At 46.2% G+C, this 13225-nt stretch overlaps 1 protein-coding gene across 1 annotated transcript in view; it reads left to right on the top strand.

The window, feature by feature from the left end:
• The first annotated feature begins 12609 nt into the window (after positions 1-12609).
• Positions 12610-13225, top strand: part of CACNG4 (calcium voltage-gated channel auxiliary subunit gamma 4) — a 39289-nt gene continuing 38673 nt past the window's right edge. Inside the window, exon 1 of the mRNA XM_062506131.1 lies at positions 12610-12832. Within this exon, the coding sequence (XP_062362115.1) occupies positions 12610-12832 (223 nt within the window). The remainder of the gene's footprint in view (positions 12833-13225) is intronic.

Genomic DNA, 13225 nt, shown 5'->3' with positions numbered 1-13225 from the left:
TGGGGGTTATCCAGGAACAGAGATGCTGTTTTAAGTGAAGCAGAGAGTTAAGATTGCCAGGCTGTGCTTGGTAAGAGAGCCCTGCAAATTGCTGATGGGATTTGATGCTGTCCTGTCCTGCCTCCATAATAAATCATGCTGGTAGGAGGTTTGGGTTTTCCTTTCTTAATCATTTGAAAAACCTTTAAAGAGGAGCCTGTCACTCTAAACTTAAAATAAATATTGTCTTCCTTCTTTCTGAGTTTTCTTCCTTAGTCTTCAATCCTTGTACTGGCTGTACCTTCTTCTTTCTCAGCTCCTCAGGTTGATCCTGCCCCCTCAGTGGAAGTGCAGAGTGAGGTTCACTGGGTTTGTTTGGTGATGAAGGTTGTGGCATTGTGCTGCTCTGCTGGGAATGCTGCTGGAGAGATGCACATTTCCCCTCTGGCCACCTAAGCAGAGGTGACTGCTGGCCCCAAAGGACCAGCAGAGGTAACTGCCCTCTGATGTGTTTTTGGCCAAGCAATGGAACGTGAAGCTTAACTGGAAAAGAGATGGGAACAGCTGAGGGTGCAGAGAGAAAATGCCAGTTGAAAAATAAGCATTGTTCAGCTATCAACAAAATGAACTTGAAATTCAACGCATAATTTTCATGTCTTTGCATCAGAAAGCACTTTGGGAAGGGAATTGATTTAAATGACTGGAATTTCTTTCAAAAGCTTTACAAGCTTCCTTCCTAGCCAGCCCCAGTGCTAAGGAGACGAGTGATCAGCGAGAGAAATTGCAGCAAATAATGGAAGCAACTGGTTTATGATATTGTTCTGTGTCAAACAAAAGCACTGTGTGCTGAACAGCGTTCAGTGAGCGTTTTCCTCAGCCTGAGCCCATGTGCCTGCCCTGAGGATGACTCTGCAGGTCTGGCTGGCAGCAAGGAGCTGCCTTGGTGACTTTCCACTCCGTTCACAGTGCTGATGGAAGCAGCGGCGGCCGGGGTTATTAATCACCTCCCCAGCTGAGGATCCTGCACCTCCCAGCCATGCTCATGTGCAGGAAGTGTCACCCGCAGGATTAATGGGTATTGATGAGCTTGCTTGGCCACCTCATCCCAGCTGGCAGCGATCCCTGGGGATGCACAGCCTCCCTGTGCTCGGACAGCAACACTGACCCCGTGTGCAGCAGTGCTGGGCTGGGACAGGCAAGTGAGGATGGGCTTGGGCCAGCTCTGTGTTTAAGCCTGAGCCCCGTTAATGCTCTAAGCCCAGCCTGGTGGCTCCAATACCCAGCTTTGGTCCAACGCCTTCAGTTTCAGAAGTGTTTCTCATGTTTCATTAAACTGCTGGCTTTGGATAGGAGTTGCAGCAGTAGTGTGATCCACGTGCTGAGAGCTCCTCTGGAGACTCAGGCTGGGGATAATCACATCCCTTTCATTCTGCTAATAATTAACTATTAAAACAATTTACTAATGGATGTAGCGGCTTCTTTAAATGATGAATTGATATGATTTAACACAGCTATGAGATATGGGCTTGATGCAAGTATTACTGAGTGCAAATCCAGCCTGCATTATAGCCTGTTGAGGTCAGAATCTATTAGCCATAATTCCTCTCAGCCTAAATTCCCTTCATCTATGGAATATGTTTTTCTTACAGAAATTATTCTAAATCCTTCAAAACCAGAACTGCATGTGCTCTTATCATAAGGCAATGTATGCTGTCATTCACTAAGTGGAGGAGAAGAGTGTTTATAAAAATTCCAGCAAAAAATATAGTATATATATATATATATATATATGTAGTATAAAATATAATACATTGTTACCTAATGCAATAAATTTATTGGATATTTTTGTTAAAAATGGATGAACTTTGTGTGCCTGAATAGATGAAATTATATTTACTGGCATGAACAGAATGGGTTTAATCAGAGTAATGGCTGTTGAATGGGTCTAACATCTATTAATTGAATATGGAACTAGTTTTACCTGATCATTTCTTTTAAGAGGTTTCCAGTATTTACACAACATAACTGTCACAGGAAGCTTAATTAGATATCTGAGATCTCCCAGATCTTGTCAAATTTATTTCTGAACTCTTGACATTTCTGTGACAATACTGTCCTAATTCTACTTGTAGCATGTTCTTAAGACAACTCTAATAACTAACAGTCATGTCTGACAAAATAAAGACAAGCTGTTATTTCTCTCAAAGAGATGACAGTTCCATTTTTCAAAAGCCAAGAGGAGGCTGCTCACAGTTTTACTTCCTGCAGCAGCAAAATTTCCAGGCGTGGGACAGGCAAAACAAAGAGTTGCTTGCTGTAGGTAAAGGGTTTTTCTTTGCATCCAACCACTGCGCTTGGATGGAAAGGTCAGGTGTGTCAGAGATGGTTAAGGCTTTGAAGAAGACATGTGTGTATGCAGAAAGAACATAAAGGGGATTGGAATAGCTTAAAGGAATAAGCAGAATTGGAAAGATCTGGGCTTTAAACTTGGTTCTGCTATTGAAGTCATTGTTAGTGCTCTCCCCAGCTGAGGAAAAAATGTCTTGTGGGAAAAAAGCAGGAAAAAATTGAAATATTAAATGTATTTTTCTGGCTATCTCAACTGCTGGAATTGTAACAGTGCAAATTACTCCAAGCTCTTAGCAATAGAGTAGAAACCATTTGACCTTTCTTTCCTCTCCAACCTTGTTTTGTCTTCAGCCCTGGGTTGGGATTGTGGGGACAGGTGCTGGCTGTGCTACAAAAGTTGGGGGGGGGTGGGGAGAGGAACAAAAAGGTGCCTGGCAGGCTCCAAGGCAGGAGAGAGTGTGTGTGAGCAGCCTGGACCTGGCTGTGCTCTTATTCTCAGCCAGGCAGGTCGCCACACAATAATTGAGCTGGGCTTGCTTAGAAGTTTGGCAATCAAATCCTGCTGCCCATCCACAGAGGGAGGGAGCCCTGTGCTCCCCCAGCCTGTCCCCACGCCCTGTGCCAACCCTACCTGGCCCCAGGATGGAGAACAACAAAACCCTGTGCATCCCCTTCCCCCACATCTCAAAAACCTTTTTGTGAGGATGGTGTCGGAGCCACCACCAAAGCCACGAGGTCTGTGTGGGGTTTGCAGCTGGGGGATCCCTCACACCCTCCCCACATCCACGAGGCTGCAGGGAGCTGTAAATAAAACCTCACACTCCGTCTGAACAAGGGGGAAACCCCCAGCACATCATCACTTTATAGCAAATGGGGCTGGCTTCTGGCACTTTCCTGGGCAAGGCTGCAGTCTGGGGTGGCCGTGGGTGTCTCTCAGCAGCCGATGCTCATTAAATAATCCTGCCCACCCCTGCTGCCCCCTTTGGTTTGTCTGTTCCATCGGGGACTGATTTGGGAGATTGAAAATCTTCTGCATCTTCTCATTACCCCTGCAACGTCCCCTCTGAGAGAGGGTTGGAATTTCTGGTCCCTCACATGTAATTTTTGCCGTGCCGTATTTGCCACTTCTATTTATTTTCCATTTTAACGCTTGTAAGACTGGAATGGACTTTTTTTTTAATAGAGGCATTACTGTTATGGGGGAAAAGTCAACATCTGCCAGCTCTTCCAGTAGAGATGCTGTGGGTTTGGTTTTGTTGGTTTTTTTGTTTTTTTCCTTGCTACCTAGAAACCATTGTGTTAACAGAGATAGTGCTAGAATGTTTTCCTCTGAAAAAAAAGTAAAAAAAAATCCTGTAAAAGGATAAAAACATTTATGTTAGAAATGTTCATCTAAATAATTACAAAAAAGGTGTGTGTGTGTGGGGGGAACTGAGTGGGAAGAGGTTGGGGGGGTGGAGGGGAAGGGGACAGGAGGAGGATGGGGAAGGATCAGATGTTCATATTTTGGATTTCTAAGTTCCATGGAAGAACATGTACATATTTCAAGAAAAGCAGGCACATTTGGCAAAAAAAAAAAAAAATAAATAAAAAATTACCCATTGGAGGCATAATTTTCCTTTGAAAAATCAAATTAAACAGGACAGTTTTAATGAGTTTAATCATGAAGTCTGCCAGAAGATGTTGACCTGGTAATGGTTCTCTGCTATGAGAAAACGGGTTATTTACAACCAGAATCACTGCTGCAATTTTTCATTCTACTAAGTAAATTGTAGTAGAATTATTCACATGATACTATTGTTATGTGGAGCTCAGTGGAGAACTAATTCCTTTCAGCTTTTTGAAACCTCATCCTCATTCTTTAACAGTTTCCTCATAGATTACCAAAAAGAAAAAATCTGGCTGCACCAACATGTGAAGAACCTAAAAGACTTTCTAGAGATTTATCTATTGAATTTCCTACGCACGAGTTTAATGGATACACCACAAAACAGGACATTACTTATTTGTTAATTGAATTGAATAATTATTCAATTGACTCTTATATACGAGGATTTTTTTTTTCCATTAGCAGAGCTAAAAGCACATGGAAAAGCTCTGTGTTCCAGGTGTTCCAGGTGTGTTCCAGCCCTTCTTTGCATGGATCACTCAGAAAATAGTGTCTTTTCAATAGCAGTGGCAGTAACCATCCAATAACCTGCATTAGGAAGGCTCTAACACTTGGCAAGCGTTTTCTGTTCCTCCGTGTTAAATACTTTGTCAAGGCTTTTCACAACTCTGGCTGCTGCAATTCCTTGTCTTTCTCCAAAAGTCATTTTCCTTTTGAGCTGATGAGTCTTTTCTCTCGGGCACAACCTCGTGTTTCCTGGATGCTCTCTGGCAGCCCCCAGAGCCCTGGTGTGCCAGGGCAGCATCCCCTGGTGCCATCAGCTCTGCAGGGCGCGCCCTGGAATTCCCTTTCCACACCCAGGCTGGGGAAGCCAAAGCAGGAGCTCAGGGCTGGCACCCCCTGGCTTTGCCCATGGCACCAGGGGATGGGGCTCTGCTGCTGCTCAGGAACCCGAGCTGGCCTTGCACTTCCAGCTGATGAGAAACCAGGGCTTCCCTTGGGGTGAGGGAATTGCTGGGCTGGGCTGTCCCAGCCCTGGCACACCCCGTCCATCCCAGCAGGAATGCTGGTGGCACTGGAGCTTGGCCAGCTCAGCACCAGCATCCCTGAAGGGCTGTGAAGCCCCATCAGAATCTCTTAATCTCTTCCATATTCTTCTAATTATTTTTCAAAGAGTTTATTGATGGGGAACAGAGAAGGTCATGTTGGTTCAAGGTGCTTCTGAATTTTATTCTTTTCTGACATTTTCCTTTGACGTTGCTTTTGGGTTGATGGCTGCTGTAACAAAAGGCCTCTTAAGAGAATTTTCTGCATTTACAGTTTATTGATAAATGCGTGTTGTAGAGCTCTTCCCCCACTCCCAAAAAAAAAATCCACAGACCATGGAAGAAGGATTTAAAGACAACATACTGGAGCTACCAGCTGGATGTATTTAATCACTGTGTTGAGTACAGAAACTTCAGTTTAAACTGTGCCAAGTTTAAACCATTTTTACACATGGCATTAACAGGACGTAAAGTGTTACTGGTCCTACCAGCTTTTCCTCCAAAAAACATCAGGGTCAACACTGGATTTTCTTGGGAAAAAATGGGAGGAGAGAAAACCCCTGGGACCTTACGGTGATTAAATGCTGTCCCAGAGAGTTTATGGCTCAGCCATGGAGGAGGTGTTTGCTGAGTAAGTGTGCTGTCACCTGGCTCTGAGCAGACAGGCAGCATTTGAGGTGTGAAGAGAGATAAAAATCAATAAATACACCACTTACCATTTACTCAGCCCAAACAAAATACTTCATGGAGACATTAGTGTGGCTTTAAGAAGTGAGAGCACAAATCACAGTGCACTGTGGACAGCAAGGCTTCATGGAATTCTGCTGGCTTTATTTACAACTCACTTAAAACACTGTGTTTTGTAATTATTGCTACAGCTTTTCTTTCTCTTCTTCTCACTGCTTTTCTGTCACATAATGGTCTGTGGAAAAGGGTTTCTGCCACTCCATGTACAGTTGCTAAATGAGAAAGAGGTGAATGAATTCCTCCAGCATTTATTCCACCTCAATTAACTCATGAATTGGGATTAGGTTTAAAGTTCTGTTCTTCCTCTTGGCAAAACTTCCCCTTGAGTCCCCCTGTTTCTCACCTCCCACCTCCCCTCACTCACTGATTTCTCTATTTGGAAAAATAATTGCACTGAAAGTGGAGAAGAGCAATGGCATAACAAATGCTTGTCAGGGACAGGTTTAAAGACTCGTTGTTTAGGTAAGCTCAGCCCAGCTAGGAGCCTCCCAGCAAAGCTCTGATACATGGTTCAGCATCCATCTCCCAAGTGGGATTTTATGGAAAAACATCTCTTCAGACCCCTGTTACAAATATCTGATCAAGACCGGGTTTCTGGTAACTCGTGCTCAGCACCAGAGGCTGCAGTTCCAGATGATCCAAAAGGACTTCCTGGTCTCGTGTAGAATAAAAGAGCCAGAGCACAGAGTAGAGTAGATAAACCCACTTGTGGCTGCTTGTTCTATCCCTGACCTCTCAGAAGTAATGACTAGTTGTAATTTCACCTTCTGATTTCATAATTTTAGCAGGCTGGGTGTTTATAAAACTTCTTCAAGGGAGCTGCTGGAGTGTGCTCCTGAAAGACCATTTCTCTGGTGAATAATCGGCTGAAATTCTAATGAGAAAATCCTTTCAGTGGCCACCAGCCTTCCTACTCAAATGCTGCATTATCAGCTCCAAATTATTCAGACAGATCTGAGGAATTTACTTTAGGCAGCTTAGGAGATAAATTCAGTGCAGCAAGTTATCGTGATTGATTTAAGTACTTAAGACTTTTCCTAAAAACCTGTTTCTCTCAATCCGCCTCCTAACACGCTTGCACTGAAGCCTCTTTTTTTCAGGTTAAAAACAACCTGAGTGCTGCAATTTCCCTTTCGCTGGCCAGGGGTGACTCTCCTGCACCCTCTGGGGCCGTGGGTGATGCAGTGCTTCAGAAGCAACGAGCTCTCCACCAGATTGCCTCATTTTTTACACTCCTGTGACTCTAGCCACGCTGCTATATGGTGCCTTCCCCCTTGGGTTTGAGAGGGAGCATTTGCTCCAAAGAGGATTTATATATTTATTTTCTAAAAGCCATTAAAGAGACTAATGTTGCTTTGTTTGTGGAGAGATAAGGAGCTGGTGCCCAGGAGTGCTGGCAGGATGACCACAGGCACTGTGGGCTCAGGGAGAGCCCTTGGAAACGCCATCCATCACCAGGACATCCCACCCCCTATTCCATTGGGAATAGGACACCCCACTCCCTATTCCACCTCCCAGTCTGGCTGCAGTTCATGTAGGGTTGTGTGGAGTAGCTCTGGGTGTGTGTTTGTACAGAACAAACAGGTGCAGAGCTGTTTCTTAGAGGTGGCTCATAACTGGTGGAATGAAAGGGTCTCACAGGCATTTCCCTTTTCCCTTTCTGCACCCTCCCCATCATTGTACTGTATTTCCAAGGAGAATTTGTACTTCCCTCTGGATGTTGCCTTGCGAATGAACACAGCTCGTTCCAGCAGTGCCTTATCTGAGTGAACCCTCACTCAGCACATTTTTTTCTCCAACACTGAAAAGATTATGATTTTTTTTTCCACTGGCCTCTTAGCAGGTCTCTTGTGTAGAAACTCCCATAACATCTCATCAGGACACTTCTCTCCAAATCTTTTGAAGTATGATGAAAATCAGGACTCTAATAACCATTTGCTCTTTCTCCCATTTGCTTTTTAACACTTTAAACTCTTAAATAACCCCTGCTCATGGTTTTAACTTCTCCAGGTAATTTTAATGTGCCATGTGCCACTGAAGTGAATTTCCCCATGCTTAGAACAGGGACAAGAGGTAGGACTTCAGACATGGAATTTCATGGCAGACAACAGGCACAGTGAACTTTAGGTCTGTGAGATGTGTGCAATATTAGTTCAATCTGTAGCTGGATGTGAATGCTATTGATATTAAATATCTTACCAGGAGGGCTGAGTGTTTGAAGGACAAGCATTCATAATTTGCTTTGACATTTGACATAATCAAGCAAGTAAGGGAATAATATTCCATTTCTCCATTGTCAAAAACATAATGAGTTTCATAACTATTGGTATTATGGGAAAAATAGATCTCATGTAGTGTAAAATGTAAGAGAGCTGCTATATATTCTTCTATAAATTGCGTATATCATGTTCTTTTGTTGGCCCTATTCAAACACAGCATGCCTATCCTTTCTAATTTTCTGGTTTGCTGTGCAAGTCTCTAACAAAAAATAGTTCCTTTTTTTAATGAAAAAAGTTTTCTTCAGATTATTTATAGAAAGAGCAGTGCTGTCATCGAGTCTGTCTCATCATATCATTCTTGGGTATCAATTTCTAGGCTCAGATGACAAACCATAGCAGCTACTTTTCCAATAGCAGCATCTGGCTTCCTGGCAAACTCAAAATGCAGTTATCTGGAAAGCTTCAGAGTTGCTTCTGAGCACATTTTATTTATTAGAAAGCAGTTGTGTTGCTTTGCTTCCCATGACTAAGCCAAAGAATATTTAATATATTAAAAGGAATAATAGAATCTAGGCCAAGCTGTTGTCCCTCAAGTGGCAAGGAATGACAATATTTTTCCTTTAAGATGACCATTTGTTCAGCTCTGAAGGACAATCTGAAACTCTTTGCCGTCACTCCAGACGCTCTTTGAAAGGACTAAAAATTAAATTCAGCCTTACAACGCCTCAAACTAAACTCAAGTTCACCCTTTCCTAGACTGAACACTCTGAAATGTGATGGTGCCTTGTCTTCCAGCCTTGCTGGAGAAAGAAGACCCTCTGCACAGAGTGGGGTCCTCAGAGGTGCAAGACACAATGTCCTTGCAATTTATGGTGAATTATGGTAAAAGGAAGGGGTGGGTCTCTGGATCAGGTTCATTGCCATCCCTAAAAATGAATGAATTCAGCCTTTGTTTCATCACAGAATTTATGAGATTGATCATTTGGAATCAGGTCTGCAAAGATCCCCTAAGGTAGTTCAGTAGATATCACAATAATCTGCCACATCTGAGCCAAACTGCATGAAAATATAGTTCCAGGAAAAAAATTTAGTAGTGCCCTTTCTCAAACATACCTGTGACCCACTGACACCTTCTGCCACATCCCAGGCTCTTCCAAGGCTGGGATGTGAAGCTCTGATGCTGATCTGGTGGTTTAATCAAATCCCTCTACTGCCCTGGGGATAAAAGGAGATTATCCAACACTGTACAAAATGGATGAAACATCCAGTTCTCCATACACAGCATAATCTGAAGGAAGTCATTAAGGATTTTTTTTCTCCTATACCTGCATCAAATTATATAGGAAAGACACCAAGATCCACAGAAGATGACAGTCACCAATGATATAGATGTCCTTATAGTTTTAGGACATTCCTAGATGCTAAAATTCATTCTCACATGCACAGAGCTAAAAGCTGAGAAAGAACAAGGGAGGATGAAATATTTGTTCCAGGCTTTGATGATGGTTAGACTGTATCTACATCAAAAGCCCTGTTTAATTGAAGTGATTATTTTCATTCTGAGAAAGAACTCTCTCGAGCTCTTCTTGAGCAATTTCCAAAAGTTTCTTTCAGTGAAATGCTAGTGTTATTTTTCTAGATGAGAGATTAAAAAAAAAAAACTAAGAAAGCCTAATCTGTTAAACTCAATATGTTTGACACTTAGCAGCAGTAATGCTAAATGGTAACATCTTGCAGTTTTCTTCTGATACCAGTGGTGTCTCTGGGGCAGGATTTTATTAGTGACAGCTCTCACTGAATTCAGTTAAAGCCCAAGTTTTGTCTCCAAAGTAACTGTTATTCAGTTCAGAAATAAAATGATCAGGCACAAGATTTCATTTAAAGCTTTGAACATCAACGTCAAGGAATCAAAACAATTCTGTTTCAAGATTCTGTTTCTCCAGGGTAAAAATTATTTCTGGGTTTGGACTCTTGTCCTTGCACATTGTCGTGCTGAATTACAGGGAGACGCTGTGGGGCTTTCTCTTCTCATTGTCCTGAGCTTCTGCCTCTGGTCTGAGCTTGGAACAATTGGATCTTAATTCTGATTGAGGACAGAGGAGGCTACTGCAGCGCAAAACACCCTGCCAAGGCTCTCTGCTGCTACATTCAATGGCAGTTTTATAAGGCTGTATCATAAGCAAAGCCTGCAAATCAAAGGTGGCACGGTGGGCAACCTGTGCTGCATGCAGTAGGTCAGAGAGATTTCGTGTTTAAGAAAAGACTACATGCTTTTCTGCTGTTGAAGAGCGTAAGCACTTTTGCCTTCCTTCCTCCACGAATGGAGATTATTCAATGGTTGGATTTAATGAATTCAAAATCCTTAGAAAATCACTAGAGCCAGACATCAATGTAAAATACTCCACCAGCTTTCTGTAGTGGAATATAATATTAGCTCTCCCACAATCTACTTCATGCATTTCAAAAGAATAGAGAACATTTTTAAACTAAAGAAGATAGCTTGGGCAGAAGATGATTGCCTGCCTTGGATGCTGCTCTGTAACCCTTCAGGAGCCTGAGATATTTCTCTCAGGGCAGGAGAAACAGAAACAGATGTCTTCTTTGCAAAAATGGGAGGGGGAGGAAGAGGAGCAAGATATTTTATTAATAAATGCTGTTAATGTGCTGTTACCTTACACAGTCAATAGGAGCATTGCTGCAGGGCTGGTGGCTCTGAGCCCGTGGAAGCCCTGGTGCTGTGTGTCCCCTTTCTGCTGGTGGAGGCTGCTGAGAACCCACCAGAGCAGCCACCACCCTCCCTGTGTCCCGTGGAATGGCTGGACTGGGAGTGCTGGAGGAGGAGGATTCAGTGCCAGGTGAAATCCCTGCTCTGGGGGCAGCCTACCCAGCCCTCCCCCTCCCTCTGCTCCAGCCATAATCATCTCTCCCAGCAATACCGTAATACAAATAAATAATATTAATTAAGGCTTGATAGGTTTAAAAAGCTATGGAAATAGCTTCTCTCCTGCTGTTTCAGTATCTCATTTCCCCACTCTGTCCAAACCCCCAAAGCTCAGAGGTATAAACATATATTTCAAATGAGAAGTTTGTTGAACCTCATTAAACTTAAATGCTCCATCCAGTTTTTCGGAACAAGGTTTCACTCTGCTTTTGAGTTTATCTGATTTCATTCTTCCATCCCTAATGGAGACATTCATTTAGAAGGTGGGTTTTGCAAAGGCACCCATACACCTACAAACCACAACTGAAAAGAAAAGAATAATTTACATTTTTAAACCGAGCATCTGACTTTGGAGCTGTTCTATGTTCATAGGCTTCACATCTGAACAATTCACCGAGGTCTCTGCGAAGTAAAGGCCAGCTTTTAATTTGTATTTGCTTTTTGTTCTCGCAGGTTTTTTTTTCTGAAATGGACGAGCAGCTGAAAAGCCTCTCTGCGTTGGTATGCTGAGCACTGGAGTCACACAAGCACCTGCAGCCATCCACGCACTGCTCGGCAAGAGCGCTGTATTTCTTGAGGTTTGTAGCTCTTGTCCTCCCACTCCCTAATTCATATACATAAAACTGGTGTGCTGCCACGTTCCCTCCACACAAATGCATTAGCTGATCAGGAAGCCTTCCCATTCATCTGGCTTGTCACTTGCATGAGGTGGAGGCAGGACTGACTTGTCAGCTCATGGTGATGAGAGTGAGGGGTGGAAGACAGGATAGCGCAACAAAAATGGTGTAGATGTTTCTCCCCTTGGTTTTCCAAGAGAAAATATTTTCAGGTGATGGATTGTCTCCACACCCTTCCAAACGGGAGCAAACCAGCAACCCAAATACCTGCCTACAACCTCCCTGCATAATTAATCGTGGAGTGAGGATGCAGGAGGAGATCATGGCTAAAGCCCCTTGATGGCTCGCCTGTAGCTCTCTGGAATTGTGGGCATCTTCTTGGAATTGCGAGGCCTCATCCCCAGCGTGCTCGGCACCGTTTCCACGGTGATTTCCAGGGCACCCCATGCAGCAGGTGTGCAGAACCCACCTAAGAAAGTGAAGGTGCAGAGCTTTGCACCTCTAGAGTGGGCAAGACCTCCCTGCCCTCCAGACAGACCCTGCCGTGCTGCAGGGTTGAGAGCCAACCTGGTTCACATTCACACCTTCACGCCCTGTGAATTTCACAGCACGGCAGAATGGTTTGGGTTGGAAAGGACCTTAAAGCCCATCCCGTTCCATTAGACCAGACAACTCCAAGCCCCGTCCAGCCGGCCTCGAGCCCTTCCCGGGACGGAACACGTCAGACGTGGCAGAGCCCGCTCGGCCCGGAGGACCGGAGCGATGCTCTGCGGGCGCGCACCGGGGGCCGGGGCAGGGCTCTCCCGGCGGGGCGGCGTCACGTCGGGGGTCGGGAGGCTCCGTGCTCCGGTACCCGCGGCCGGGCCGCCCGCCCGTCCCTCCCTCCCTCGCCTGGCTCCCTCCGCCCGCTCCCGGTGCCGGCGCGGCCGGGGCGGTGCGCGGGGGCGCGGCCGGCGGCGGAGCCCGGCCCCGCGGCGGCGGCAGCGGCTCCCCCCGCCCGGCCCCCGCCCCCCGCCCCGTGACTCGGAGCCTCCCGCGGGCGCGGCGGCTGCCGGGCGGTGTCGTGCGGCCCCCCGCGCCCGTGCGGGGACTATGAAGCACCATGGTGTGGTGTGACCGTGGCGTCCAGATGCTGCTGACCACGGTGGGCGCCTTCGCCGCCTTCAGCCTCATGGCCATCGCCATCGGCACCGACTACTGGCTCTACTCCAGCGCCCACATCTGCAACGGCACCAACATCACGACGGACGAGGCGCAGGGGCCGCCGCGGCGGGCGCGGGGCGATCTCACGCACTCGGGGCTCTGGAGGATCTGCTGCCTCGAAGGTACCGGGGCCACGCTGGGGAGGGGGGAAGAAACTTCCCGGGGGGACCCGGCTGCGCTCCCGGAGCCGCCGGGCAGCGCCCGGGCAGAGCCGAAGAGCCCAGCAGGAGCTGGAGCCGGAGCCGCCGGGCTGAGCCCCGCCGGTGCCGGGGCCGGAGCCGCGCCGCTGCCTCGGACACGGCCGAGGAGGAGGATGGCGTTACCGTGGCAACCGGCATCTCCGACATTGCCATGGGAACCGGCGGCGGGATGCGGAGCTCTGCCCAGGGGAGCGCTGCCCAGGGGGGCGACCTCGCTCCGCGACCATCGCCGGGGCTTCGGGGCTTCGGGGCATTCCTGGCGGGGTCGGGGCTTCGGGTGCTTTGGGGCGCACCTGAGCCCTGCAGGCTTCGGGT

Source organism: Cinclus cinclus, chromosome 20 (assembly GCF_963662255.1).
Source record: "Cinclus cinclus chromosome 20, bCinCin1.1, whole genome shotgun sequence".
NCBI classification, from domain to species: domain Eukaryota; kingdom Metazoa; phylum Chordata; class Aves; order Passeriformes; family Cinclidae; genus Cinclus; species Cinclus cinclus.
This window is presented reverse-complemented; position numbering and strand designations above follow the sequence as displayed.